Here is a 25428-nt window from a genome sequence, read left to right on the forward strand (position 1 = left end):
GATAATTTTATCCTCTACAAAATAAACTCAACTTGTAACACGAGAAAATAATCACACCGACAGTTATCCGACGTTTTTTTGGATAGGGCCGGAAATCGATTGAATTTTCCTAGCGCACTAAGGAGCGTGTGACATTATGTTCAATGTTGCGTGCGTGCTAAAGGGTTAAACAATACCAAGCAAATGTCTTATCTCAAAGTACTGTGTATCTTTAAATAATCAGGGGAAAAATTCAAATGATTTATTCTTTTAGTTCCTTCAACTACTGAGGTTGAGACAACTGTAGCCACGACTACTGGAGCAACAACAATTATCACAACTGCATCGCCAACAACGACTGGCGAAGTCACAACCACAGAGGCTCCAACAACAACTGAAGAAGCTTCTACGACCATTGTTTACACAACTACTCCTCAGGGAACGACAAAAGAGGCCACAACAATTGTGACGACCACTACAGCGGCAACAACTTCTGGTAAAACTCGTTGTTGTGATACTCGTTTGAACAATCACAGTATACAAAAGCTCCATTATGAATTTCCAAGTTTTGCCACAAAACCTTGGAAGGTATACGTCCTTTTTCAAAAGTGGGTGTGTTTACTTTGCATTACTTTGGGGCAGTCTGCAGCCATACTATTTTGTGCATGATCTAATTGAGATCCAATTGACTTGAAAATCAATGACTTAATCCATGTGTACAAACCTCCCAGACAGCTCCGCTCCTCAAACAACTTGCTCCTGAACGTTCCACGTTGCCTGCACTCCTGGGGTGATCGCTGTTTTTTCACATGCCGGGCCATGTCTTTGGAATAGCGTCCCACTTCAACTCAGAAAAGCAGATACTTGTTCCAAATTCAAAAATCATCACAAAACATATCTTTTTCGCAAACTTTAGCCTCCAAACTTTTGGTTGTCTGGTGTCATTGTGTATTAGCAGAGTTGTTGTTTTTTGCACCAGGAGTGTCATCATTGACAGACATGGCGCACTAGAAATGTCCATCATTATTATTTTTATTAATTAAAGGCAGTGGACACTATTGGTAATTGTCAACACTAGCCTTCACAGTAGGTGTATCTCAACATATGCATAAAATAACAAACCTGTGAAAACTTGAGCTCAATCGGTCATCGAACTTGCGAGATAATAATGAAAGAAAAAACACCCTTGTCACACGAAGTTGTGTGCGTTTAGATGGTTGATTTCAAGACCTACCTCAAGTTCTAAATCTGAGGTCTTGAAATCAAATTCGTGGAAAATTGCTTCTTTCGTGAAAACTACTTTACTTCAGAGGGAGCCGTTTCTCACAATGTTTTATACCATCTATCTATCCCCATTACTCGTCACCAAGTAAGGTTTTATGCTAATAATCATTTTGAGTAATTACCAATAGTGTCCACTGCCTTTAAGTGTTTGGAAAAAGAATTAAAATGTACACACATAGTAGTTCATATAGCTTCCCCGGTCTGCCCCAGGTACTTTCAAATAGCTTTGACGTCATTCTAGGGGCTCACTCCGGTCAGCCTCAACTGCCCTGCCTGTGGAGTGGGTCACTTGGGGGCTGGCCCCAGGTGCATGATACATGTATCACTACGAGTGGGCGTTTGATCATTTGATTATCTCTTGTCAGGGGCTCACCCGAGTGAGCAGCTTGGGGTCGACACAGGGAAGCTAATCAAAGCACCCATAGATAACAGGTGTGAATTGCCAGAGGAAAAGGATGTTCTTTTCTTGCTTCTTTCTCGTAATGAGTTATCTGCAGATGAACGAATGTGTGGGTTGCCTGTTGATTGAAATCCTGGGTTTATCGACAAAGTTTCTTGTGTTTTTAGGCAAGACACTGAATTATTAATGTGTGGTTCCTTGGCTGTGGTAAGAGTAGCTGTCTTGTTCGCATTTGGCGCCTTACAAATGTCTTACTATTATAGACGATGTGACCTGTGACATCACATGTTTACAAAAGAGCCACAGAGCCCGGACTTCCTGCAGTCATGATTTGTACACAGCTCAATGGAAGAAAATATAAAATCTTATATTTTATGGAGATTGCACTGTCTAATTCTTATAAACTTTTGATATGATGAAAGGGGGCACATCTCCAAACTTGTCCAGCTTTTACTTTCATAACTTTTTGTTTATGTGGAAATTACGACACAAAATGTAAACTTTCCCATAGGATCTGTGTAGTACAGTGCCTGCCATGAATACTTAAAGAATGTACAAGGTCACACTTATTGTAAACAAAGGTCAAATGGTCTATAGTGAAATTGACTGGGTAAATTTTTAAATGATTTTGGGGTTGAACAAAGATTTTACTAGAGTGGGATTCGAACCAACGGTTTCCGAACCAACATGCCGGCGCTCTACCAACTGAGCTATCTATGCTATATTGGCGGTGTCTCTATTTTGTCAATATCTTTGTTCTTGGCAGCCAGTCGGAAGCCATGCAACCGTTACCATATTGCCAGGGATCTCACACAAATTACGATACAACCTGGGAAGCGGCAGCCAGGGCATCCAAGTAATAAAGAAGTTTTAACAGCTTTATTTACATCATGATAGAGTCGCTTTGATGCCCTCCGCCTCCTTGCATCCTCTACATTTTTCATTCTTTCTACGTACACAAGAACATAACATATTGATGCTGGTTGGCTGTTCATTTGAGAGTAATAATGACTTTTCAAACCCCGGTAGAGTAACCAATTTAAAAACTGTTTTGTGACTTCCAGAAGCGCCAACAACAACCATAGAGAGTACCACTCGTGTGACAACAACTGAAGCACCTACAACTTCTGGTCCTCCTTCAACGACTGAAAAAGTCAGCACAACAATTGTGACAACCTCCCCTGAGGCAACCACCACAGAGACAATCATTGTGGAGACAACAACAGGTAAAATGTCAATATTCCTAGACCTACATTGTAAAAAAGTTTAAAGTTCATTAATTGTCTGGACAGATTTGTTGCCCTCTTGTGTTTATACATGTATAAGGCAAGCTTTGCAGAAATACCAGTTAGTAAAGTCATTTTTACAATTTAATTAACATCGTAGGCGAAGCGACTACAACTGCTGTAACTACACGTGAAATCACAGCCGCACCCACAACTACAGGCACACCTACAACCACTGAGGTGATCACTACCACTGCTGTACAAACCACCACTCCAGAAGCAACAACTACTGAGGAGACAACTACTGTACGCACCACTACACAGCCAACAACTACAGGTAAGATTGAAGTTGTTCTCTTTAATACACTTGGAACAAAGTCAAAATACTTGCCATTGCCCCATCCCAGGGTCTGATTTCACCTGTTATAATTATCTGTTTTTCCAGAAGCCCCAACAACTACTGAAGCAACTACCACTCGTGTGACAACCACTGCAGCACCTACAACTTCTGCCCGTTCTACAACAACTGAGGAAGTCAGCACAACGGTTGTGACAATTTCTCCAGAAACAACTACAAAAGAGATAACCACTGTGACCTCCACAGCTGGCCCGTCAACCACACCTGAAGAATGTGCTGAGGACCTTGATGATTATGACAAAGTGACAATCTCAAGAGGAAATTCTGACAGCTCTTCACCGGTTACACCCGATCAATGGTGGAAACCAGACAGTCCTTCAAAAACCACTCGTTATCCTCATGAGGGATCACACTTGATTGTGACCTTCGACCCAAGAAGTACAGTTACATCTGTAATTGTCACAAATGAAGAAGGAGTGTCTGAGGAAGTCACCATTGCCTTTGAGTTTCAGCCAAGTGACCGTGCTAAATACCTACCACTTGCCAATGAAGCAAATTCAAACATCTTTATCGGAAACACTGACACCAAAATCTCTTTACCATCAAGCTTGCCATTCATAACAAGACTGAAAGTATACCTTGTTAAACCAAATCCTGATTCAAGTTATAAAATAGTCTTCAACGGCTGTGAAGAGACAGGTAATTCCAATCTTCAAGCTAACTTTTAAATGATAGGGAAATATTCATGTAAATTATCTCAGTTAAGATTTTTCCTCCTCATCTTTAAGAGAACAAATGCCTGCTTTTCACATTTGTGTGGCGTTTTAAATTTCAGTTTCTACCAGCACGGAGGTGTTCAGTTCTACTGTCAGCACTACACGTGAAATCACAGCCGCACCCACAACTACAGGCACACCTACAACCACTGAGGTGATCACTACCACTGCTGTACAAACCACCACTCCAGAAGCAACAACTACTGAGGAGACAACTACTGTACGCACCACTACACAGCCAACAACTACAGGTAAGATTGAAGTTATTCGCTTTAATACACTTGGAACAAAGTCAAAATACTTACCATTGCCCCATCCCAAGGTCTGATTTCACCTGTTATACATAATCATCTGTTTTTCCAGAAGCCCCAACAACTACTGAAGCAACTACCACTCGTGTGACAATCACTGCAGCACCTACAACTTCTGTCCCTTCTACAACAACTGAGGAAGTCAGCACCACGGTTGTGACAATTTCTCCAGAAACAACTACAAAAGAGATAAGCACTGTTAGCACAACTGCAGGTAAGCTTAAAGCCACTGGACACCTTTGGTAATTGTCAAAGACCAGTCTTCTCATTTGGTGTATCTCAACATATGCATAAAATAACAAAACCTGTGTAAATTTGAACTCAATTGGTCGTAGAAGTTTCAAGATAATAATGGAAGAAAAAACACTACTGTCACTCTAAGTTCTGTGCCTTCAGATGTTGATTTCGAGACCTCAAAATCTAATTATGAGGTCTTGAAATCAAATTCAAATATTTAAGTAGAACATTACATTTTTCTCAAAAACTACATGTATGCTACTTCAGAGGTGAGAGCCGTTTCTGTCAACAGCTCTCCATTGCTTGTTACATACCAAGTAAATTTTATATGCTAACAGTTATTTTGAATAATTACCAATAGTGTCCTAGGCCAGTGCCTTTAACCCTTTAGCCCGCATAACGCCCGGAGGCGCCCTGCGTATGACCACGCATACCGCCCGCACGCGCCCGCGCAGTTTGACTTGGTGTTATTTGAGTTATACACATGCGATTATAACGCAGCAAACAGCCGTAGATAGAGCGCGATCTCAAGATGTCAACAGTCTAAAAATAGCACATGGTCCACATAAGAAAAAATGACGTAAGGTTCAAAGGTCGAAAGTCATTTTATACTCAAACAACGCATGTATGAGTGGGTGCTTTTTCTCTGTGTGTAGCTGTACGTTTTCTCTGTGTAGCCGGATCGTATAGGAAATGTACCACGTACTACGCGCGCATGTACACAGTAATGATAGTCTCCAGCTTGTTTCGCGTCAAACTTTCTGGTGTTTTTACACATGGAATACCGCGATTTGAAAGGATTTTACAAAAAAAAAAAAAAAAAAATTACAAAAGATTTTAGGTACAGAAGGTATCTGTTGATAACAGAGGCATTCATTTTCATTTCTCAAGGTATGTTGTGATTATTTTCAACCACTTATCGTAGCTTTGTTTTCCTGTCGGACGACAGTAAAGTTGAGAAAACTTGTGTGCACAACTTTCCACGTAAACAAACCTTCACTTGATACGCAAACAATGTTTTCAATTTTTTTTGTATCTCTCTTATGTTTCCAACCTGAAAGCTTGAATTTTGTGAGACAAACAAAGCAACTGTGACAATCATCCAAAAGATAATTTTATCCTCTACAAAATAAACTCAACTTGTAACACGAGAAAATAATCACACCGACAGTTATCCGACGTTTTTTTGGATAGGGCCGGAAATCGATTGAATTTTCCTAGCGCACTAAGGAGCGTGTGACATTATGTTCAATGTTGGGTGCGTGCTAAAGGGTTAAACAATACCAAGCAAATGTCTTATCTCAAAGTACTGTGTATCTTTAAATAATCAGGGGAAAAATTCAAATGATTTATTCTTTTAGTTCCTTCAACTACTGAGGTTGAGACAACTGTAGCCACGACTACTGGAGCAACAACAATTATCACAACTGCATCGCCAACAACGACTGGCGAAGTCACAACCACAGAGGCTCCAACAACAACTGAAGAAGCTTCTACGACCATTGTTTACACAACTACTCCTCAGGGAACGACAAAAGAGGCCACAACAATTGTGACGACCACTACAGCGGCAACAACTTCTGGTAAAACTCGTTGTTGTGATACTCGTTTGAACAATCACAGTATACAAAAGCTCCATTATGAATTTCCAAGTTTTGCCACAAAACCTTGGAAGGTATACGTCCTTTTTCAAAAGTGGGTGTGTTTACTTTGCATTACTTTGGGGCAGTCTGCAGCCATACTATTTTGTGCATGATCTAATTGAGATCCAATTGACTTGAAAATCAATGACTTAATCCATGTGTACAAACCTCCCAGACAGCTCCGCTCCTCAAACAACTTGCTCCTGAACGTTCCACGTTGCCTGCACTCCTGGGGTGATCGCTGTTTTTTCACATGCCGGGCCATGTCTTTGGAATAGCGTCCCACTTCAACTCAGAAAAGCAGATACTTGTTCCAAATTCAAAAATCATCACAAAACATATCTTTTTCGCAAACTTTAGCCTCCAAACTTTTGGTTGTCTGGTGTCATTGTGTATTAGCAGAGTTGTTGTTTTTTGCACCAGGAGTGTCATCATTGACAGACATGGCGCACTAGAAATGTCCATCATTATTATTTTTATTAATTAAAGGCAGTGGACACTATTGGTAATTGTCAACACTAGCCTTCACAGTAGGTGTATCTCAACATATGCATAAAATAACAAACCTGTGAAAACTTGAGCTCAATCGGTCATCGAACTTGCGAGATAATAATGAAAGAAAAAACACCCTTGTCACACGAAGTTGTGTGCGTTTAGATGGTTGATTTCAAGACCTACCTCAAGTTCTAAATCTGAGGTCTTGAAATCAAATTCGTGGAAAATTGCTTCTTTCGTGAAAACTACTTTACTTCAGAGGGAGCCGTTTCTCACAATGTTTTATACCATCTATCTATCCCCATTACTCGTCACCAAGTAAGGTTTTATGCTAATAATCATTTTGAGTAATTACCAATAGTGTCCACTGCCTTTAAGTGTTTGGAAAAAGAATTAAAATGTACACACATAGTAGTTCATATAGCTTCCCCGGTCTGCCCCAGGTACTTTCAAATAGCTTTGACGTCATTCTAGGGGCTCACTCCGGTCAGCCTCAACTGCCCTGCCTGTGGAGTGGGTCACTTGGGGGCTGGCCCCAGGTGCATGATACATGTATCACTACGAGTGGGCGTTTGATCATTTGATTATCTCTTGTCAGGGGCTCACCCGAGTGAGCAGCTTGGGGTCGACACAGGGAAGCTAATCAAAGCACCCATAGATAACAGGTGTGAATTGCCAGAGGAAAAGGATGTTCTTTTCTTGCTTCTTTCTCGTAATGAGTTATCTGCAGATGAACGAATGTGTGGGTTGCCTGTTGATTGAAATCCTGGGTTTATCGACAAAGTTTCTTGTGTTTTTAGGCAAGACACTGAATTATTAATGTGTGGTTCCTTGGCTGTGGTAAGAGTAGCTGTCTTGTTCGCATTTGGCGCCTTACAAATGTCTTACTATTATAGACGATGTGACCTGTGACATCACATGTTTACAAAAGAGCCACAGAGCCCGGACTTCCTGCAGGCATGATTTGTACACAGCTCAATGGAAGAAAATATAAAATCTTATATTTTATGGAGATTGCACTGTCTAATTCTTATAAACTTTTGATATGATGAAAGGGGGCACATCTCCAAACTTGTCCAGCTTTTACTTTCATAACTTTTTGTTTATGTGGAAATTACGACACAAAATGTAAACTTTCCCATAGGATCTGTGTAGTACAGTGCCTGCCATGAATACTTAAAGAATGTACAAGGTCACACTTATTGTAAACAAAGGTCAAATGGTCTATAGTGAAATTGACTGGGTAAATTTTTAAATGATTTTGGGGTTGAACAAAGATTTTACTAGAGTGGGATTCGAACCAACGGTTTCCGAACCAACATGCCGGCGCTCTACCAACTGAGCTATCTATGCTATATTGGCGGTGTCTCTATTTTGTCAATATCTTTGTTCTTGGCAGCCAGTCGGAAGCCATGCAACCGTTACCATATTGCCAGGGATCTCACACAAATTACGATACAACCTGGGAAGCGGCAGCCAGGGCATCCAAGTAATAAAGAAGTTTTAACAGCTTTATTTACATCATGATAGAGTCGCTTTGATGCCCTCCGCCTCCTTGCATCCTCTACATTTTTCATTCTTTCTACGTACACAAGAACATAACATATTGATGCTGGTTGGCTGTTCATTTGAGAGTAATAATGACTTTTCAAACCCCGGTAGAGTAACCAATTTAAAAACTGTTTTGTGACTTCCAGAAGCGCCAACAACAACCATAGAGAGTACCACTCGTGTGACAACAACTGAAGCACCTACAACTTCTGGTCCTCCTTCAACGACTGAAAAAGTCAGCACAACAATTGTGACAACCTCCCCTGAGGCAACCACCACAGAGACAATCATTGTGGAGACAACAACAGGTAAAATGTCAATATTCCTAGACCTACATTGTAAAAAAGTTTAAAGTTCATTAATTGTCTGGACAGATTTGTTGCCCTCTTGTGTTTATACATGTATAAGGCAAGCTTTGCAGAAATACCAGTTAGTAAAGTCATTTTTACAATTTAATTAACATCGTAGGCGAAGCGACTACAACTGCTGTAACTACACGTGAAATCACAGCCGCACCCACAACTACAGGCACACCTACAACCACTGAGGTGATCACTACCACTGCTGTACAAACCACCACTCCAGAAGCAACAACTACTGAGGAGACAACTACTGTACGCACCACTACACAGCCAACAACTACAGGTAAGATTGAAGTTGTTCTCTTTAATACACTTGGAACAAAGTCAAAATACTTGCCATTGCCCCATCCCAGGGTCTGATTTCACCTGTTATAATTATCTGTTTTTCCAGAAGCCCCAACAACTACTGAAGCAACTACCACTCGTGTGACAACCACTGCAGCACCTACAACTTCTGCCCGTTCTACAACAACTGAGGAAGTCAGCACCACGGTTGTGACAATTTCTCCAGAAACAACTACAAAAGAGATAACCACTGTGACCTCCACAGCTGGCCCGTCAACCACACCTGAAGAATGTGCTGAGGACCTTGATGATTATGACAAAGTGACAGTCTCAAGAGGAAATTCTGACAGCTCTTCACCGGTTACACCCGATCAATGGTGGAAACCAGACAGTCCTTCAAAAACCACTCGTTATCCTCATGAGGGATCACACTTGATTGTGACCTTCGACCCAAGAAGTACAGTTACATCTGTAATTGTCACAAATGAAGAAGGAGTGTCTGAGGAAGTCACCATTGCCTTTGAGTTTCAGCCAAGTGACCGTGCTAAATACCTACCACTTGCCAATGAAGCAAATTCAAACATCTTTATCGGAAACACTGACACCAAAATCTCTTTACCATCAAGCTTGCCATTCATAACAAGACTGAAAGTATACCTTGTTAAACCAAATCCTGATTCAAGTTATAAAATAGTCTTCAACGGCTGTGAAGAGACAGGTAATTCCAATCTTCAAGCTAACTTTTAAATGATAGGGAAATATTCATGTAAATTATCTCAGTTAAGATTTTTCCTCCTCATCTTTAAGAGAACAAATGCCTGCTTTTCACATTTGTGTGGCGTTTTAAATTTCAGTTTCTACCAGCACGGAGGTGTTCAGTTCTACTGTCAGCACTACACGTGAAATCACAGCCGCACCCACAACTACAGGCACACCTACAACCACTGAGGTGATCACTACCACTGCTGTACAAACCACCACTCCAGAAGCAACAACTACTGAGGAGACAACTACTGTACGCACCACTACACAGCCAACAACTACAGGTAAGATTGAAGTTATTCGCTTTAATACACTTGGAACAAAGTCAAAATACTTACCATTGCCCCATCCCAAGGTCTGATTTCACCTGTTATACATAATCATCTGTTTTTCCAGAAGCCCCAACAACTACTGAAGCAACTACCACTCGTGTGACAATCACTGCAGCACCTACAACTTCTGTCCCTTCTACAACAACTGAGGAAGTCAGCACCACGGTTGTGACAATTTCTCCAGAAACAACTACAAAAGAGATAAGCACTGTTAGCACAACTGCAGGTAAGCTTAAAGCCACTGGACACCTTTGGTAATTGTCAAAGACCAGTCTTCTCATTTGGTGTATCTCAACATATGCATAAAATAACAAAACCTGTGTAAATTTGAACTCAATTGGTCGTAGAAGTTTCAAGATAATAATGGAAGAAAAAACACTACTGTCACTCTAAGTTCTGTGCCTTCAGATGTTGATTTCGAGACCTCAAAATCTAATTATGAGGTCTTGAAATCAAATTCAAATATTTAAGTAGAACATTACATTTTTCTCAAAAACTACATGTATGCTACTTCAGAGGTGAGAGCCGTTTCTGTCAACAGCTCTCCATTGCTTGTTACATACCAAGTAAATTTTATATGCTAACAGTTATTTTGAATAATTACCAATAGTGTCCTAGGCCAGTGCCTTTAACCCTTTAGCCCGCATAACGCCCGGAGGCGCCCTGCGTATGACCACGCATACCGCCCGCACGCGCCCGCGCAGTTTGACTTGGTGTTATTTGAGTTATACACATGCGATTATAACGCAGCAAACAGCCGTAGATAGAGCGCGATCTCAAGATGTCAACAGTCTAAAAATAGCACATGGTCCACATAAGAAAAAATGACGTAAGGTTCAAAGGTCGAAAGTCATTTTATACTCAAACAACGCATGTATGAGTGGGTGCTTTTTCTCTGTGTGTAGCTGTACGTTTTCTCTGTGTAGCCGGATCGTATAGGAAATGTACCACGTACTACGCGCGCATGTACACAGTAATGATAGTCTCCAGCTTGTTTCGCGTCAAACTTTCTGGTGTTTTTACACATGGAATACCGCGATTTGAAAGGATTTTACAAAAAAAAAAAAAAAAAAATTACAAAAGATTTTAGGTACAGAAGGTATCTGTTGATAACAGAGGCATTCATTTTCATTTCTCAAGGTATGTTGTGATTATTTTCAACCACTTATCGTAGCTTTGTTTTCCTGTCGGACGACAGTAAAGTTGAGAAAACTTGTGTGCACAACTTTCCACGTAAACAAACCTTCACTTGATACGCAAACAATGTTTTCAATTTTTTTTGTATCTCTCTTATGTTTCCAACCTGAAAGCTTGAATTTTGTGAGACAAACAAAGCAACTGTGACAATCATCCAAAAGATAATTTTATCCTCTACAAAATAAACTCAACTTGTAACACGAGAAAATAATCACACCGACAGTTATCCGACGTTTTTTTGGATAGGGCCGGAAATCGATTGAATTTTCCTAGCGCACTAAGGAGCGTGTGACATTATGTTCAATGTTGGGTGCGTGCTAAAGGGTTAAACAATACCAAGCAAATGTCTTATCTCAAAGTACTGTGTATCTTTAAATAATCAGGGGAAAAATTCAAATGATTTATTCTTTTAGTTCCTTCAACTACTGAGGTTGAGACAACTGTAGCCACGACTACTGGAGCAACAACAATTATCACAACTGCATCGCCAACAACGACTGGCGAAGTCACAACCACAGAGGCTCCAACAACAACTGAAGAAGCTTCTACGACCATTGTTTACACAACTACTCCTCAGGGAACGACAAAAGAGGCCACAACAATTGTGACGACCACTACAGCGGCAACAACTTCTGGTAAAACTCGTTGTTGTGATACTCGTTTGAACAATCACAGTATACAAAAGCTCCATTATGAATTTCCAAGTTTTGCCACAAAACCTTGGAAGGTATACGTCCTTTTTCAAAAGTGGGTGTGTTTACTTTGCATTACTTTGGGGCAGTCTGCAGCCATACTATTTTGTGCATGATCTAATTGAGATCCAATTGACTTGAAAATCAATGACTTAATCCATGTGTACAAACCTCCCAGACAGCTCCGCTCCTCAAACAACTTGCTCCTGAACGTTCCACGTTGCCTGCACTCCTGGGGTGATCGCTGTTTTTTCACATGCCGGGCCATGTCTTTGGAATAGCGTCCCACTTCAACTCAGAAAAGCAGATACTTGTTCCAAATTCAAAAATCATCACAAAACATATCTTTTTCGCAAACTTTAGCCTCCAAACTTTTGGTTGTCTGGTGTCATTGTGTATTAGCAGAGTTGTTGTTTTTTGCACCAGGAGTGTCATCATTGACAGACATGGCGCACTAGAAATGTCCATCATTATTATTTTTATTAATTAAAGGCAGTGGACACTATTGGTAATTGTCAACACTAGCCTTCACAGTAGGTGTATCTCAACATATGCATAAAATAACAAACCTGTGAAAACTTGAGCTCAATCGGTCATCGAACTTGCGAGATAATAATGAAAGAAAAAACACCCTTGTCACACGAAGTTGTGTGCGTTTAGATGGTTGATTTCAAGACCTACCTCAAGTTCTAAATCTGAGGTCTTGAAATCAAATTCGTGGAAAATTGCTTCTTTCGTGAAAACTACTTTACTTCAGAGGGAGCCGTTTCTCACAATGTTTTATACCATCTATCTATCCCCATTACTCGTCACCAAGTAAGGTTTTATGCTAATAATCATTTTGAGTAATTACCAATAGTGTCCACTGCCTTTAAGTGTTTGGAAAAAGAATTAAAATGTACACACATAGTAGTTCATATAGCTTCCCCGGTCTGCCCCAGGTACTTTCAAATAGCTTTGACGTCATTCTAGGGGCTCACTCCGGTCAGCCTCAACTGCCCTGCCTGTGGAGTGGGTCACTTGGGGGCTGGCCCCAGGTGCATGATACATGTATCACTACGAGTGGGCGTTTGATCATTTGATTATCTCTTGTCAGGGGCTCACCCGAGTGAGCAGCTTGGGGTCGACACAGGGAAGCTAATCAAAGCACCCATAGATAACAGGTGTGAATTGCCAGAGGAAAAGGATGTTCTTTTCTTGCTTCTTTCTCGTAATGAGTTATCTGCAGATGAACGAATGTGTGGGTTGCCTGTTGATTGAAATCCTGGGTTTATCGACAAAGTTTCTTGTGTTTTTAGGCAAGACACTGAATTATTAATGTGTGGTTCCTTGGCTGTGGTAAGAGTAGCTGTCTTGTTCGCATTTGGCGCCTTACAAATGTCTTACTATTATAGACGATGTGACCTGTGACATCACATGTTTACAAAAGAGCCACAGAGCCCGGACTTCCTGCAGGCATGATTTGTACACAGCTCAATGGAAGAAAATATAAAATCTTATATTTTATGGAGATTGCACTGTCTAATTCTTATAAACTTTTGATATGATGAAAGGGGGCACATCTCCAAACTTGTCCAGCTTTTACTTTCATAACTTTTTGTTTATGTGGAAATTACGACACAAAATGTAAACTTTCCCATAGGATCTGTGTAGTACAGTGCCTGCCATGAATACTTAAAGAATGTACAAGGTCACACTTATTGTAAACAAAGGTCAAATGGTCTATAGTGAAATTGACTGGGTAAATTTTTAAATGATTTTGGGGTTGAACAAAGATTTTACTAGAGTGGGATTCGAACCAACGGTTTCCGAACCAACATGCCGGCGCTCTACCAACTGAGCTATCTATGCTATATTGGCGGTGTCTCTATTTTGTCAATATCTTTGTTCTTGGCAGCCAGTCGGAAGCCATGCAACCGTTACCATATTGCCAGGGATCTCACACAAATTACGATACAACCTGGGAAGCGGCAGCCAGGGCATCCAAGTAATAAAGAAGTTTTAACAGCTTTATTTACATCATGATAGAGTCGCTTTGATGCCCTCCGCCTCCTTGCATCCTCTACATTTTTCATTCTTTCTACGTACACAAGAACATAACATATTGATGCTGGTTGGCTGTTCATTTGAGAGTAATAATGACTTTTCAAACCCCGGTAGAGTAACCAATTTAAAAACTGTTTTGTGACTTCCAGAAGCGCCAACAACAACCATAGAGAGTACCACTCGTGTGACAACAACTGAAGCACCTACAACTTCTGGTCCTCCTTCAACGACTGAAAAAGTCAGCACAACAATTGTGACAACCTCCCCTGAGGCAACCACCACAGAGACAATCATTGTGGAGACAACAACAGGTAAAATGTCAATATTCCTAGACCTACATTGTAAAAAAGTTTAAAGTTCATTAATTGTCTGGACAGATTTGTTGCCCTCTTGTGTTTATACATGTATAAGGCAAGCTTTGCAGAAATACCAGTTAGTAAAGTCATTTTTACAATTTAATTAACATCGTAGGCGAAGCGACTACAACTGCTGTAACTACACGTGAAATCACAGCCGCACCCACAACTACAGGCACACCTACAACCACTGAGGTGATCACTACCACTGCTGTACAAACCACCACTCCAGAAGCAACAACTACTGAGGAGACAACTACTGTACGCACCACTACACAGCCAACAACTACAGGTAAGATTGAAGTTGTTCTCTTTAATACACTTGGAACAAAGTCAAAATACTTGCCATTGCCCCATCCCAGGGTCTGATTTCACCTGTTATAATTATCTGTTTTTCCAGAAGCCCCAACAACTACTGAAGCAACTACCACTCGTGTGACAACCACTGCAGCACCTACAACTTCTGCCCGTTCTACAACAACTGAGGAAGTCAGCACAACGGTTGTGACAATTTCTCCAGAAACAACTACAAAAGAGATAACCACTGTGACCTCCACAGCTGGCCCGTCAACCACACCTGAAGAATGTGCTGAGGACCTTGATGATTATGACAAAGTGACAATCTCAAGAGGAAATTCTGACAGCTCTTCACCGGTTACACCCGATCAATGGTGGAAACCAGACAGTCCTTCAAAAACCACTCGTTATCCTCATGAGGGATCACACTTGATTGTGACCTTCGACCCAAGAAGTACAGTTACATCTGTAATTGTCACAAATGAAGAAGGAGTGTCTGAGGAAGTCACCATTGCCTTTGAGTTTCAGCCAAGTGACCGTGCTAAATACCTACCACTTGCCAATGAAGCAAATTCAAACATCTTTATCGGAAACACTGACACCAAAATCTCTTTACCATCAAGCTTGCCATTCATAACAAGACTGAAAGTATACCTTGTTAAACCAAATCCTGATTCAAGTTATAAAATAGTCTTCAACGGCTGTGAAGAGACAGGTAATTCCAATCTTCAAGCTAACTTTTAAATGATAGGGAAATATTCATGTAAATTATCTCAGTTAAGATTTTTCCTCCTCATCTTTAAGAGAACAAATGCCTGCTTTTCACATTTGTGTGGCGTTTTAAATTTCAGTTTCTACCAGCACGGAGGTGTTCAGTTCTACTGTCAGCACTACACGTGAAATCACAGCCGCACCCACAACTACAGGCACACCTACAACCACTGAGGTGATCACTACCACTGCTGTACAAACCACCACTCCAGAAGCAACAACTACTGAGGAGACAACTACTGTACGCACCACTACACAGCCAACAACTACAGGTAAGATTGAAGTTATTCGCTTTAATACACTTGGAACAAAGTCAAAATACTTACCATTGCCCCATCCCAAGGTCTGATTTCACCTGTTATACATAATCATCTGTTTTTCCAGAAGCCCCAACAACTACTGAAGCAACTACCACTCGTGTGACAATCACTGCAGCACCTACAACTTCTGTCCCTTCTACAACAACTGAGGAAGTTACCACAACAATTGTGACAACCTCCCCTGAGGCAACCACCACAGAGATAATCATTGTGGAGACAACAACAGGTGATTAACTTTTGAGGACTATGTTTTGTTTATTTCATTATCGGCATTAACATTAGATGATAATAATAATAATATCAAAGTCTTATATAGCGCACGTATCTACCAAACAAGGTATTCAAGGCGCTGAGTATAAACAAACTTTCAGAAAGATAGGTTAATGCAGTGGTGAGTTTTTAAACCCAATTATTTAGCACCTTATAAGGGTTTACAAGGTGCTACGGCGCATACAGCAGCCACAGCCAGGAACACCGGGGAGAACCCCTTCTCTTTTCGAAAAGTGCACTGGGTTCTTTTCATTACAACAGCTATGATAACTCCTAAGTTAAACAGAAACATTCCCTTAAAGGCACTGGACACTATTGGTAATTACTGGGAAACAAAATGCATTAAAAACTTACTTATGGTAACGAGCAATACAGTATAAAACATTGTGAGAAACGGCTCTCTCTGAAGTAACGTAGTTTTTTAAAAAGAAATTATTTTCCACTAAAGTATTTGAATTTGATTTTGAGACCTCAGATATAGATTTTGAGGTCTCGAAATCAAGCATCTGATCTTGAATGCACACAACTTCGGGTGACAAGAGGTTTTTTATTTTATTTTATGATACTATCTCGCAGTTTCGACGACCTATTGAGTTCAAGTTTACTCAGGTTTGTTATTTTGTTCATACGGTGAGATACACATAGTGAAAGGGCTGGTCTTTGACAGTTACTTATAGTGTCCAGTGTCTTTAACAAATGGAGAGAAATACCTACAGACAATTGCTCTACATTTTCTTTTCTACTCGGTACAGAAAGTTTATTCTTCTCATTCATATGCAATTTGTTTTCATTCTTTTTCATTAATCAATTTTGCATTTGTCTTGGTTTGTAAAACAGAGGAAGCAACAACGACTGTCGTCACAACCGAAAAAACGACTGCCGTTCCAACGTCAACTGAAAAACCAACAACTACCAAGGAAGTCGTATCAACAACTGTTACCGTGACGACCCCTGAGGCAACAACCACAGAGGAAACAACAACAGTGACTACCACAGAGGTCCCGACCACCGCAGGTAAATTTTTATTTCTGGTGTTTCGGATCAGCAGAGTGTGGGTTCGAATCCTCGCATGTGACACTTTTGTGTCATTAAGCAAGACACTTAACCATTGCTTCGTCCTTCGGGTGGGACATAAAGCTGTTGGTCCCTTGTGTTGTGTATGCATGTAAAAGAACCCAGTGCACTTATCAAAAAGGGAAGGGGTTCACACCTGGTGTTCCTGGCTGGATTGGCAGCATATTGTGCCACAGCACCCTGTACACCATTACACAGGTGCTATGTTAAGGAGTAGATCTCATAATTCAATTGTGGTCCATTTTTTAATCTGTACTGAAATGCACATTTTTCAGTATTGTTAATTTGTTACTTATACATGTATTTCGTCATTTGTATACAAATTGCATTTTTTAAAGCCATTGGACCCTTTCGGTAAACAGTATTTTCCAAGGCCCATACTTCGTGTATCACAACTTCTATATCAATTAACAAACCTGTGAAAATTTGGGCTTAATTGGTCATCGGAGTCGCGCGTTTCGCCGTGTAATGACATGTGTTTAAAATAAATCTGTAATTCTCGTTAACAAGAATTGATATTGTTTTACTGTTTTCTCAAAAAGTAAAGCATTTCATGGAATAATATTTCAAAAGAAGTATTTCACCACTACCTTCTGTAAACCCTGTAAGTTATTGTAAATCTATGAACTCGTTTTTTCTTTTTTTTTACCGAAAGGGTCCAATGGCTTTAAGTTCAATCTGTTAGCTTTAAGCATCTTTTTATTAGGTTGATTTGGCCACTACTACTCCTCATCATTGGTTTATTATTGTTAATACTATTAATAACTAAAATATTTTATTGAATTCTTTCAACTGTATAAGGGTAGGCTGAACCTTTTAGTTATAGGAATTTGATAATTAATTTTCCACTTTATATTTCCCACTTAACATTTTGCCATTGTTTCTGTTGTTTTGATAACCTGTACTTAATTTTGAGAAGTGCAGTGATAAAAATGAAACAAAAATAATTAAATATTTTCGTTCTTTTCTTAAAGAGCTGACAACAACACAACAACCGACAACTGTAGGCAAAACAACGACAAAGACTGTTACAAGTGAGTTTAATACTAGAAAATAATTAATCTCTCCCCTTTTTTGTAATAGATGTTAAAGGCAGTGGACACTATTGGTAATTATTCAAAATAATTATTAGCATAAAACCTTTCTTGGTGACGAGTAATATGGAGAGGTTGACAGTGTAAACCATTGTAAGAAACGGCTCCCTCTGAACTGAAGTAGTTTACGAGAAAGAAGTAATTTCCCAGGTATTTTTTTTTTTGCGAGACCTCGGATTTAGAATTTGAGGTCTCGAAATCAAGCATCTGAAAGCACACAACTTCGTGTGACAAGGTGTTTTTTTCTTTCATTATTATCTTGCAACTTCGACGACCAATTGAGCTCAAATTTTCACAGTTTGTTATTTTATGCATATATTTTGAGATACACCAAGTGAGAAGACTGGTCTTTGACAACTACTAATAGTGTCCAGGGTCTTACAGCACTGTATACTCCGTACTTTCCCAAGGTCTGTGAAAGCATAAGTCACATGCAAATCACTAGGGTGGGATTTGATCAACAAACTTTGCTAAGCTAGAATAAAGGATTCAAACTGCCGCCTCTAGCTACCAAGCAATCTTGGTGGTCTAGTTGGTTAAACATCCCTGGGGTTGATTTATCAAAGAGTCAAGACTAGTCTTTAGAACGAATTACTCGTCTTAATTTGGGACAAGCCTTAAGTTTTGAATATTTCCTAGGACTAGTCCTAACTCTTTGTGAAATCGGCCCCTGCTCTTAAACGACAAAGGTTGTGGGTTTGAATCCCACCAGAGATGTCCAGAATCTTTCCACAGGATTATTGGGGAAAGTGTTTTGCTGTCAGTCCTGAAAGAGTCCCATACATTATTTCAACCACAAGTCTTATTAAAAAGTAATAACTTGTAATTTTGAATTTAAATTTCTAAAGTCACAACTGCTGAGGGGACAACCACAGCTATCACTCAAACCACCTTACCGGGCGACGGAGGTAAGTTTTAGAACCAAAGATAAGCCTAACCAGGTGTTTTTTTTAACCAGTTTTGTTCTGAACCAGGTCTTCTCAGAACCAGTTCTGTTGTGAACTGAGTCTTTTTAGAACCAGTTCTGTTCTGAACCGGGTCTTTTCAGAACCAGTTCTGTTCTGAACTGGGTCTTCTCAGAACCAGTTCTGTTCTTAACCCGGTCTTCTCAGAACCCGTTCTGTTCTGAACCAGGTATGTTTCTTAGAACCAGTTCTGCTCCGAACCGGGTCTTTTTCTTAGAACCAGTTCTGTTCTGAACTGGGTCTTCTCAGAACCAGGTCTTCTCAGAACCAGTTCTGTTCTGAACCAGTTCTAAACTGAACCGGATCTTTTTCTTAGAACCAGTTCTGTTCTGCACCGGGTCTTTTTCTTAGAACCAGTTCTGTTCTGAACTGGGTCTTTGTAGAGCCAGTTCTGTCCTGAACCAGGTCTTCTCAGAACCAGTTCTGTTCTGAACTAAGTCTTTTTAGAACCAGTTCTGTTCTGTACCGGGTCTTTTCAGAACCAGTTCTATTCTGAACTGGTTCTTTTTAGAACAAATTTAGTTCTGAACCAGGTCTTCTCAGAACCAGTTCTGTTCTTTACCTGGTCTTCTCAGAACCAGTTTTGTTCTTAACCCGGTCTTCTCAGAACCAGTTCTGTTCTGAACCGTGTCTTTTTCGTAGGACCAGTTCTGTTCTGAACTGGGTCTTTTTCTCAGAGAACCAGTTCTGTTCTGAACTGGGTCTTTTTCTCAGAACCAGTTTTGTTCTGAACTGGTTCTTTGTAGAGCCAGTTCTGTTCTGAATAGTTTTTTCTTCTTAGAACCAGTTCTGTTCTGAACTGGGTCTTTTTCTCAGAACCAGTTCTGTTCTGAACTGGGTCTTTGTAGAACCAGTTCTTTCCTGAACTGGGTCTCCCCAAAACCAGTTCTGTTCTGTACCTGGTCTTCTCAGAACCAGTTCTGTTCTGAACTGGGTCTTTTTAGAACCAGTTCTGTTTTGAACCAGTTCTCTTCTGGGTCTTTTTAGAACCAGTTCTGTTCTGAACTTGGTCTTCTCAGAACCAGTTCTGTTCTGAACTGGGTCTCCTCAGAACCAGTTCTGTTCTGAACTTGGTCTTCTCAGAACCAGTTCTGTTCTGTACTGGTTCTGTTTCTGTTCAGAACTATCTTGGATCATTGGTGCTTTTATAACATTGTGATACTGGTTTCTAGTACAGGTTGCAATAATGAATACAGTATACAAACAATATTCAATTTGTTTTTTAATCCACCTGTCACTTGAACTTCTTTCTTGCAGAGACTCCTGTTTGCAAGTTCAATGGAGAGGAGTATGAGGTAAGTTTATCAACAAATTAATTAATTAACAATAAAGGTATTTTAATTGTATATTTTTGGGATCAAGTATTTTTTGCATTGATGGTCATCTGAATGTGTACAGATGAGAGACCAGTGTGTTAAAATCATAGAGCTATATATATTGACTAGAGTGCTAACACCCCGCTATACACGCACTAAGGTTTTGAAGCCGTGTGGGCGCATCAATGTTTATGTACAAACCAATACAAAAGCTTGAAGTTTTGTACGGCTATTTGCATGATAGTGTGTTTGTTCTTTTTTATGTGTCATCGAAGCAAAAAATGCAGCAAATGTGAACGCACAATCTGCTGATCAGCGTCACAAACTGTGAGCGTCATGTTTAAAAGGCGCGTACATTTTTTTTAGCACGTCAATCAAGTCGAAGTTACGGTTTGCTTGTAGCGCGGACGTACGTGATTGGGCAGTTGCGTACGTTAAAAGCACACTCAGAATATTAAAAAAATCGCTGCAATGTGTGTTCTCTTAAAATTAAAATCGATCCGAATTCACGCAACACATCAAACATGTCTGCGCCTAGGGTGACTTCAAAACGCAGAGCAAGTTAGGGCTCTAGTCAATATATAAAGCTCTATGGTTAAAATTGGTAAGCTTTACCAACAAACTTAGGATGTGAGAACAATCAATCAATCAATCAATCAATCAATCAATCAATCAATCAATCATCAATCAATCAATCAATCAATCAATCAATCAATCAATCAATTAGTCAATCCACATTGATTTCCATATTGGTCAAAAAAGGAGAATTACATGCACATGTATAAACAAATTTAGTACAATTGTTAAAAGGAACATTACATAATTGATTTTGCTAGCAGAAAAGTTGCTGGCAGTGTATGTAATCCATCATACACATAAACTGACAAACCTGTAGATGTTTGAGAACGATCGGCCATCTGGTTCACGAGAGAATAGTGAAAAACTGATTACAAATTTTGTATTGCATCGATGCCAAAACAAAAATGAATAAAACACTCACTGAGCGTTAAACTCCTAATGCGAAATTAGATTATTTATTTCGCATCAAATGTGAAATTTCAGACAGAAATATTTCAAGGGATGTTTTCTACTATCATCATCATTACACCGTGTAAGTTTTATGTAAATCTGTGATCTACACGTTTTTGTTCCTTACCAATTCTGTAACACTTCTTTAAGGAATGTTAAACATGTAAGATGGTAGCTTGGGTAGTAACATTATCCTGGTAATAAGCCTCATTTTGTTGTAACAGCTCTGTGACATTGTGTCTTCAACTCATCCTACATAAGGAACACTCTTTGATTTGTTCTCTTTTTCTTGTAATACTCTAGGAAGGCGAAGTGATGCCAATTGGTCGGCCGTGTACAATCATGAAATGTGGAGCGAACAGTGAAATAATCACTGAATACATCACCTGCAACAGGACATGTCCAAATGTAAGTCCCAATCAATGTGTTTCATCTGTGCTCTTTGAAATTAGAAGAATTGTTTGAATATTTGTTTACTGGCACCTTTAAGACACTGGACACCTTTGGTATGTGTCAAAGACCAGTCTTCTCACTTTGCTATTTGCTTGTTTATTTATTTATTTATTATTTGCTATTTGCTTGTCTAATTTCTGGTTTTGATTTTTGTTATTTTAAATTGTGCTTTGTGTATACAGATTATTTATATTGATATTTATTTCAAATTATTATTATTTTCCAAAGAGAGTATTTTATATAGTGTTTGCCTCCCTATGTGACTGGGTTAACAGGTTTTCGAGCTACAGTGTTTAATTATACTTTTTTTTATCCTGGCCATCACATTAGGGTGGTTTTGTAATTTCCTGTGCCCTTAATGTTTGTCTTGCTTTGTATTTACTTTTGTTTTTATATTATCTATTTGACATACTGTCTGCTTGTATTTGTAATTGTTTAATGGCCAAACAAAGAATAAGAATAACAAGAACATTTGCACAAAGAAAAAAACCTGTGAAAGTTTTAACTCAATTGGTGGTCGTAGTTGCGAGAGAATAATGAAAGAAAAAACACACTTGTTGCACAAGTTTATTGGCTTTCATATGCTTAATACAATTCCTCAGCTGAGGTCTTTTATTGTTCAAGTGAGAAATAACCATTTTCTCAAGAGCTAAGTTTCTTCAAAGGGAGCCATTTCTCACAATGTTATGCACAGCTCCCCGTTCTTTGTTACCAAGTAGGTTTTTACTCTAACAGTTGTCTTGAGTAATTACCAATAGGGTCCAGTTCCTTTAAAGTGATGATAAGTATAATACATTACAAACATGTACAAAGCACTAATATTTTATGTTTTTGTGTTTGCTCCTAACAGGGACAGCTTGTGGAGGTGAACGAATATACTTGCTGTCCAATATGTGGTATGTATCAAGAAACCATTACTGGTTGGCACCAGTCAAAACCAGTTGAAACTAGTTTACACTGGTTTACCCAACTGGCCCTAGATTATCAGTGCTCTTTAGAATTAGCCCTAGATTTCTTTAGTGGAGTAAAAAACGTTTTACCTGGATCAAAAAAACAGACTACTCAAAAACCAGTCAAAACCAGTTGAAACTAGATGACACTGGTTAACCCCAAATGGCCCTAGATTATCAGGGCTCTTTAGGATTAGCACAGGATTTCTTTATTTGCTTAACAATTGTTTTACATGTACCTAGATCATCAAAATAGACTCAAACCAAGAAGTACTCAAAAACCAGTCAAAACCAGTTGAAACTAGTTGACACTGGTTTACCCCAACTGGCCCTAGATTATCAGGGCTCTTTAGGATTAGCCAATGGTTTCTTTAGTGGCGAGAACATGTTTTACCTAGATCATCAAAATAGACTCAAACCAAGAAGTACTCAAAAACCAGTCAAAACCAGTTGAAACTAGTTGACACTGGTTTACCCCAACTGGCCCTAGATTATCAGGGCGCTTTGAGATTAGCCCATGGGTTTCTTTAGTGGCGTAAAAATGTTTTACCTAGACCATAAAAATAGACTGAAACCAATAAGTTTCTATTTGGATTGTGGATGGAGTATGGATTGAACTGAATTGAATTGAAAAGTACAATGTATTAAAAAACTTAAGGCTTTGGATACCATGTTCTTACTGGTAAATATTCAATTTTGCGTTTTGTTGAAAGCTTTTTGAGGCAAGTTGAATTAAATCAATTGGGTTATAACAGTTTGACACTAGCAGCGATCATACAGCTTTGCCGTACAGCACAGCTCTGCCTAAAGGCCGGTTTATAGTCGGTCACGCGATGGTCGCGCGACGGAAATCTTGCGCGCAATCCTAAGACTGAGGCTTAAAAACCGTGTCTTTTTATTATCGCGCGACACGATTTCCGACTCCCGACCATCGCGCGCCCGACTATAACTCGCACTTTACAGTAATATTTACAGTAATACAATATAAACAACAAGGGAAACCGATAAATTTTTAAATGACTTATTTGTTTTGATAACAGTTCCAGATGAGCAAGGCTGTTTCTTCCGCTCACACGAAAACTACATCCAAATTGACGACTGTCTATCGGAGGAGAGAGTCACCTACACAGATTGTGAAGGGTTGTGTGTCTCCAACACCCGCGTCACCATGCTGCCAGATGCGCGTATCAGCTACAACTGCGGTTGTTGTAAGCCAACCACGCTATATCAGAACTTTGCGAGTATGCTGTGTAACAACGGGACCAAGTTTGTGCATCCCTACTACGAGATACAGGGATGCGAGTGTAATGCTTGTAGCTACGATCCGCTACAGTCGGTTGTGGTGAACCAGTTCGCCCTCCAGCCATAGACAAAAATTGTCTTGACTAAAAATATCACTTTCCCACAATAATTTTGTCATGTCGAACTTTCACATTTAGGTTGTGTTTTATTAAAGTTTAAATTGATAGTTTTAAATTTTATTTTGAAAAAATCGATAGTTAATTCGTAAATTGTTAATAAAGGTTAGGGTAGAAATTGTTGCTCTAATGATAAGTTGGCTGCCTGTACTGCATACTTCAAAGGAGTTGATAATGTTTCTGGGGAATTCACAAAGGAACATTTTTTTAAAGCAGTTATTGCACACACACGAAAAATGTTAATGCACAAAGACTTTTGTTCTTCTAATCTCGTTTAGGTTCTTTTCAGTGTCGTCCTATTTAATTTACAGACATTTAAAGACTTAATTTTCAATATTCTTTTGTTGAATTTAAACTGTCTGTTAAAATAACAAGCTTGCTGTTGGCTTTTGATACCTGACTAGTAATGCAACAGAGCATTTATTTTCTAAACAAAGTTCTTCAAAGGAGTCCTCATTAGAGTTTATCTCGTGTTAAAATGGTTTATAAAATGTCATTTTACTTGATAGTTTTTAAAAGCGAAGTTTGAACTGTGACATCATTGAACATCAAAATCAATGAGTTCTGTACAATACAAAGACAATAATTTGGTTTTGCCAGTCAAAAGGTTGATTCCTATGCTATTTTAATTTAATATGATCGAATTTCATGAATAAGCTACAAATTTTCCTTACAAATGCCAAAAGCATACAGACAACAATGTTTGGAATGTGACGTCAGCGAACTGTTTGGATTATGACAACAAAAAAGGTGCTCTGAAGTTTATCAAAAGTTTATCAAAAGTCATCAATGGCAGTTTACAACGTTTAACATTAAGCCTGCCTTTTAGTAAATAAATCAATCACATAAATGAATTTTAGATTATAGCCTCTCTGTAAAAAAAAAAAACAGTTTTGTTAAGTATGTGTACTTAAATATTGTGGGAAACTGATGTTTAGTCATGGAAATGTTTGATGGAGAAAGTGAACAAGTGAATCTAAAATGTTTGACGATGGCCTGGAACTTAATTAATTATTTGATAGTTTTTGTCTAGGATGCATAGCCGTTTGTTGTATTTGCTTCTAGCTAAAAAGTCATTTTAATAGTGGGCTGTGAATTTTTCAATGGCATAGTGACTTAATTTAATAGTTTGAGCAATTATTTATTGATTATCATAATTTATTAATAATATCAGCAACA

The 25428-nt window shown here is 39.2% G+C and overlaps 1 protein-coding gene across 4 annotated transcripts in view; it reads left to right on the forward strand.

Annotated features, from left to right (window-relative positions):
• The window catches only part of LOC139948994 (uncharacterized), a 210612-nt gene extending 185184 nt beyond the window's left edge, over positions 1-25428 (forward strand). For all 4 annotated transcript variants that reach the window (XM_071947379.1, XM_071947381.1, XM_071947380.1 and 1 more), the window contains 25 exons: positions 254-475; positions 2728-2889; positions 3050-3226; positions 3335-3946; positions 4083-4274; positions 4387-4548; positions 5933-6154; positions 8407-8568; positions 8729-8905; positions 9014-9625; positions 9762-9953; positions 10066-10227; positions 11612-11833; positions 14086-14247; positions 14408-14584; positions 14693-15304; positions 15441-15632; positions 15745-15906; positions 16788-16964; positions 17999-18058; positions 18967-19026; positions 20341-20378; positions 21732-21836; positions 22732-22777; positions 23872-25428. In XM_071947379.1, coding sequence (XP_071803480.1) covers positions 254-475; positions 2728-2889; positions 3050-3226; positions 3335-3946; positions 4083-4274; positions 4387-4548; positions 5933-6154; positions 8407-8568; positions 8729-8905; positions 9014-9625; positions 9762-9953; positions 10066-10227; positions 11612-11833; positions 14086-14247; positions 14408-14584; positions 14693-15304; positions 15441-15632; positions 15745-15906; positions 16788-16964; positions 17999-18058; positions 18967-19026; positions 20341-20378; positions 21732-21836; positions 22732-22777; positions 23872-24200 — 5396 coding nt within the window. In that variant the 3' untranslated portion in view covers positions 24201-25428. The remainder of the gene's footprint in view (positions 1-253; positions 476-2727; positions 2890-3049; positions 3227-3334; positions 3947-4082; positions 4275-4386; positions 4549-5932; positions 6155-8406; positions 8569-8728; positions 8906-9013; positions 9626-9761; positions 9954-10065; positions 10228-11611; positions 11834-14085; positions 14248-14407; positions 14585-14692; positions 15305-15440; positions 15633-15744; positions 15907-16787; positions 16965-17998; positions 18059-18966; positions 19027-20340; positions 20379-21731; positions 21837-22731; positions 22778-23871) is intronic.

Source organism: Asterias amurensis, chromosome 16 (genome assembly GCF_032118995.1).
Source record: "Asterias amurensis chromosome 16, ASM3211899v1".
Lineage (NCBI taxonomy): Eukaryota > Metazoa > Echinodermata > Asteroidea > Forcipulatida > Asteriidae > Asterias > Asterias amurensis.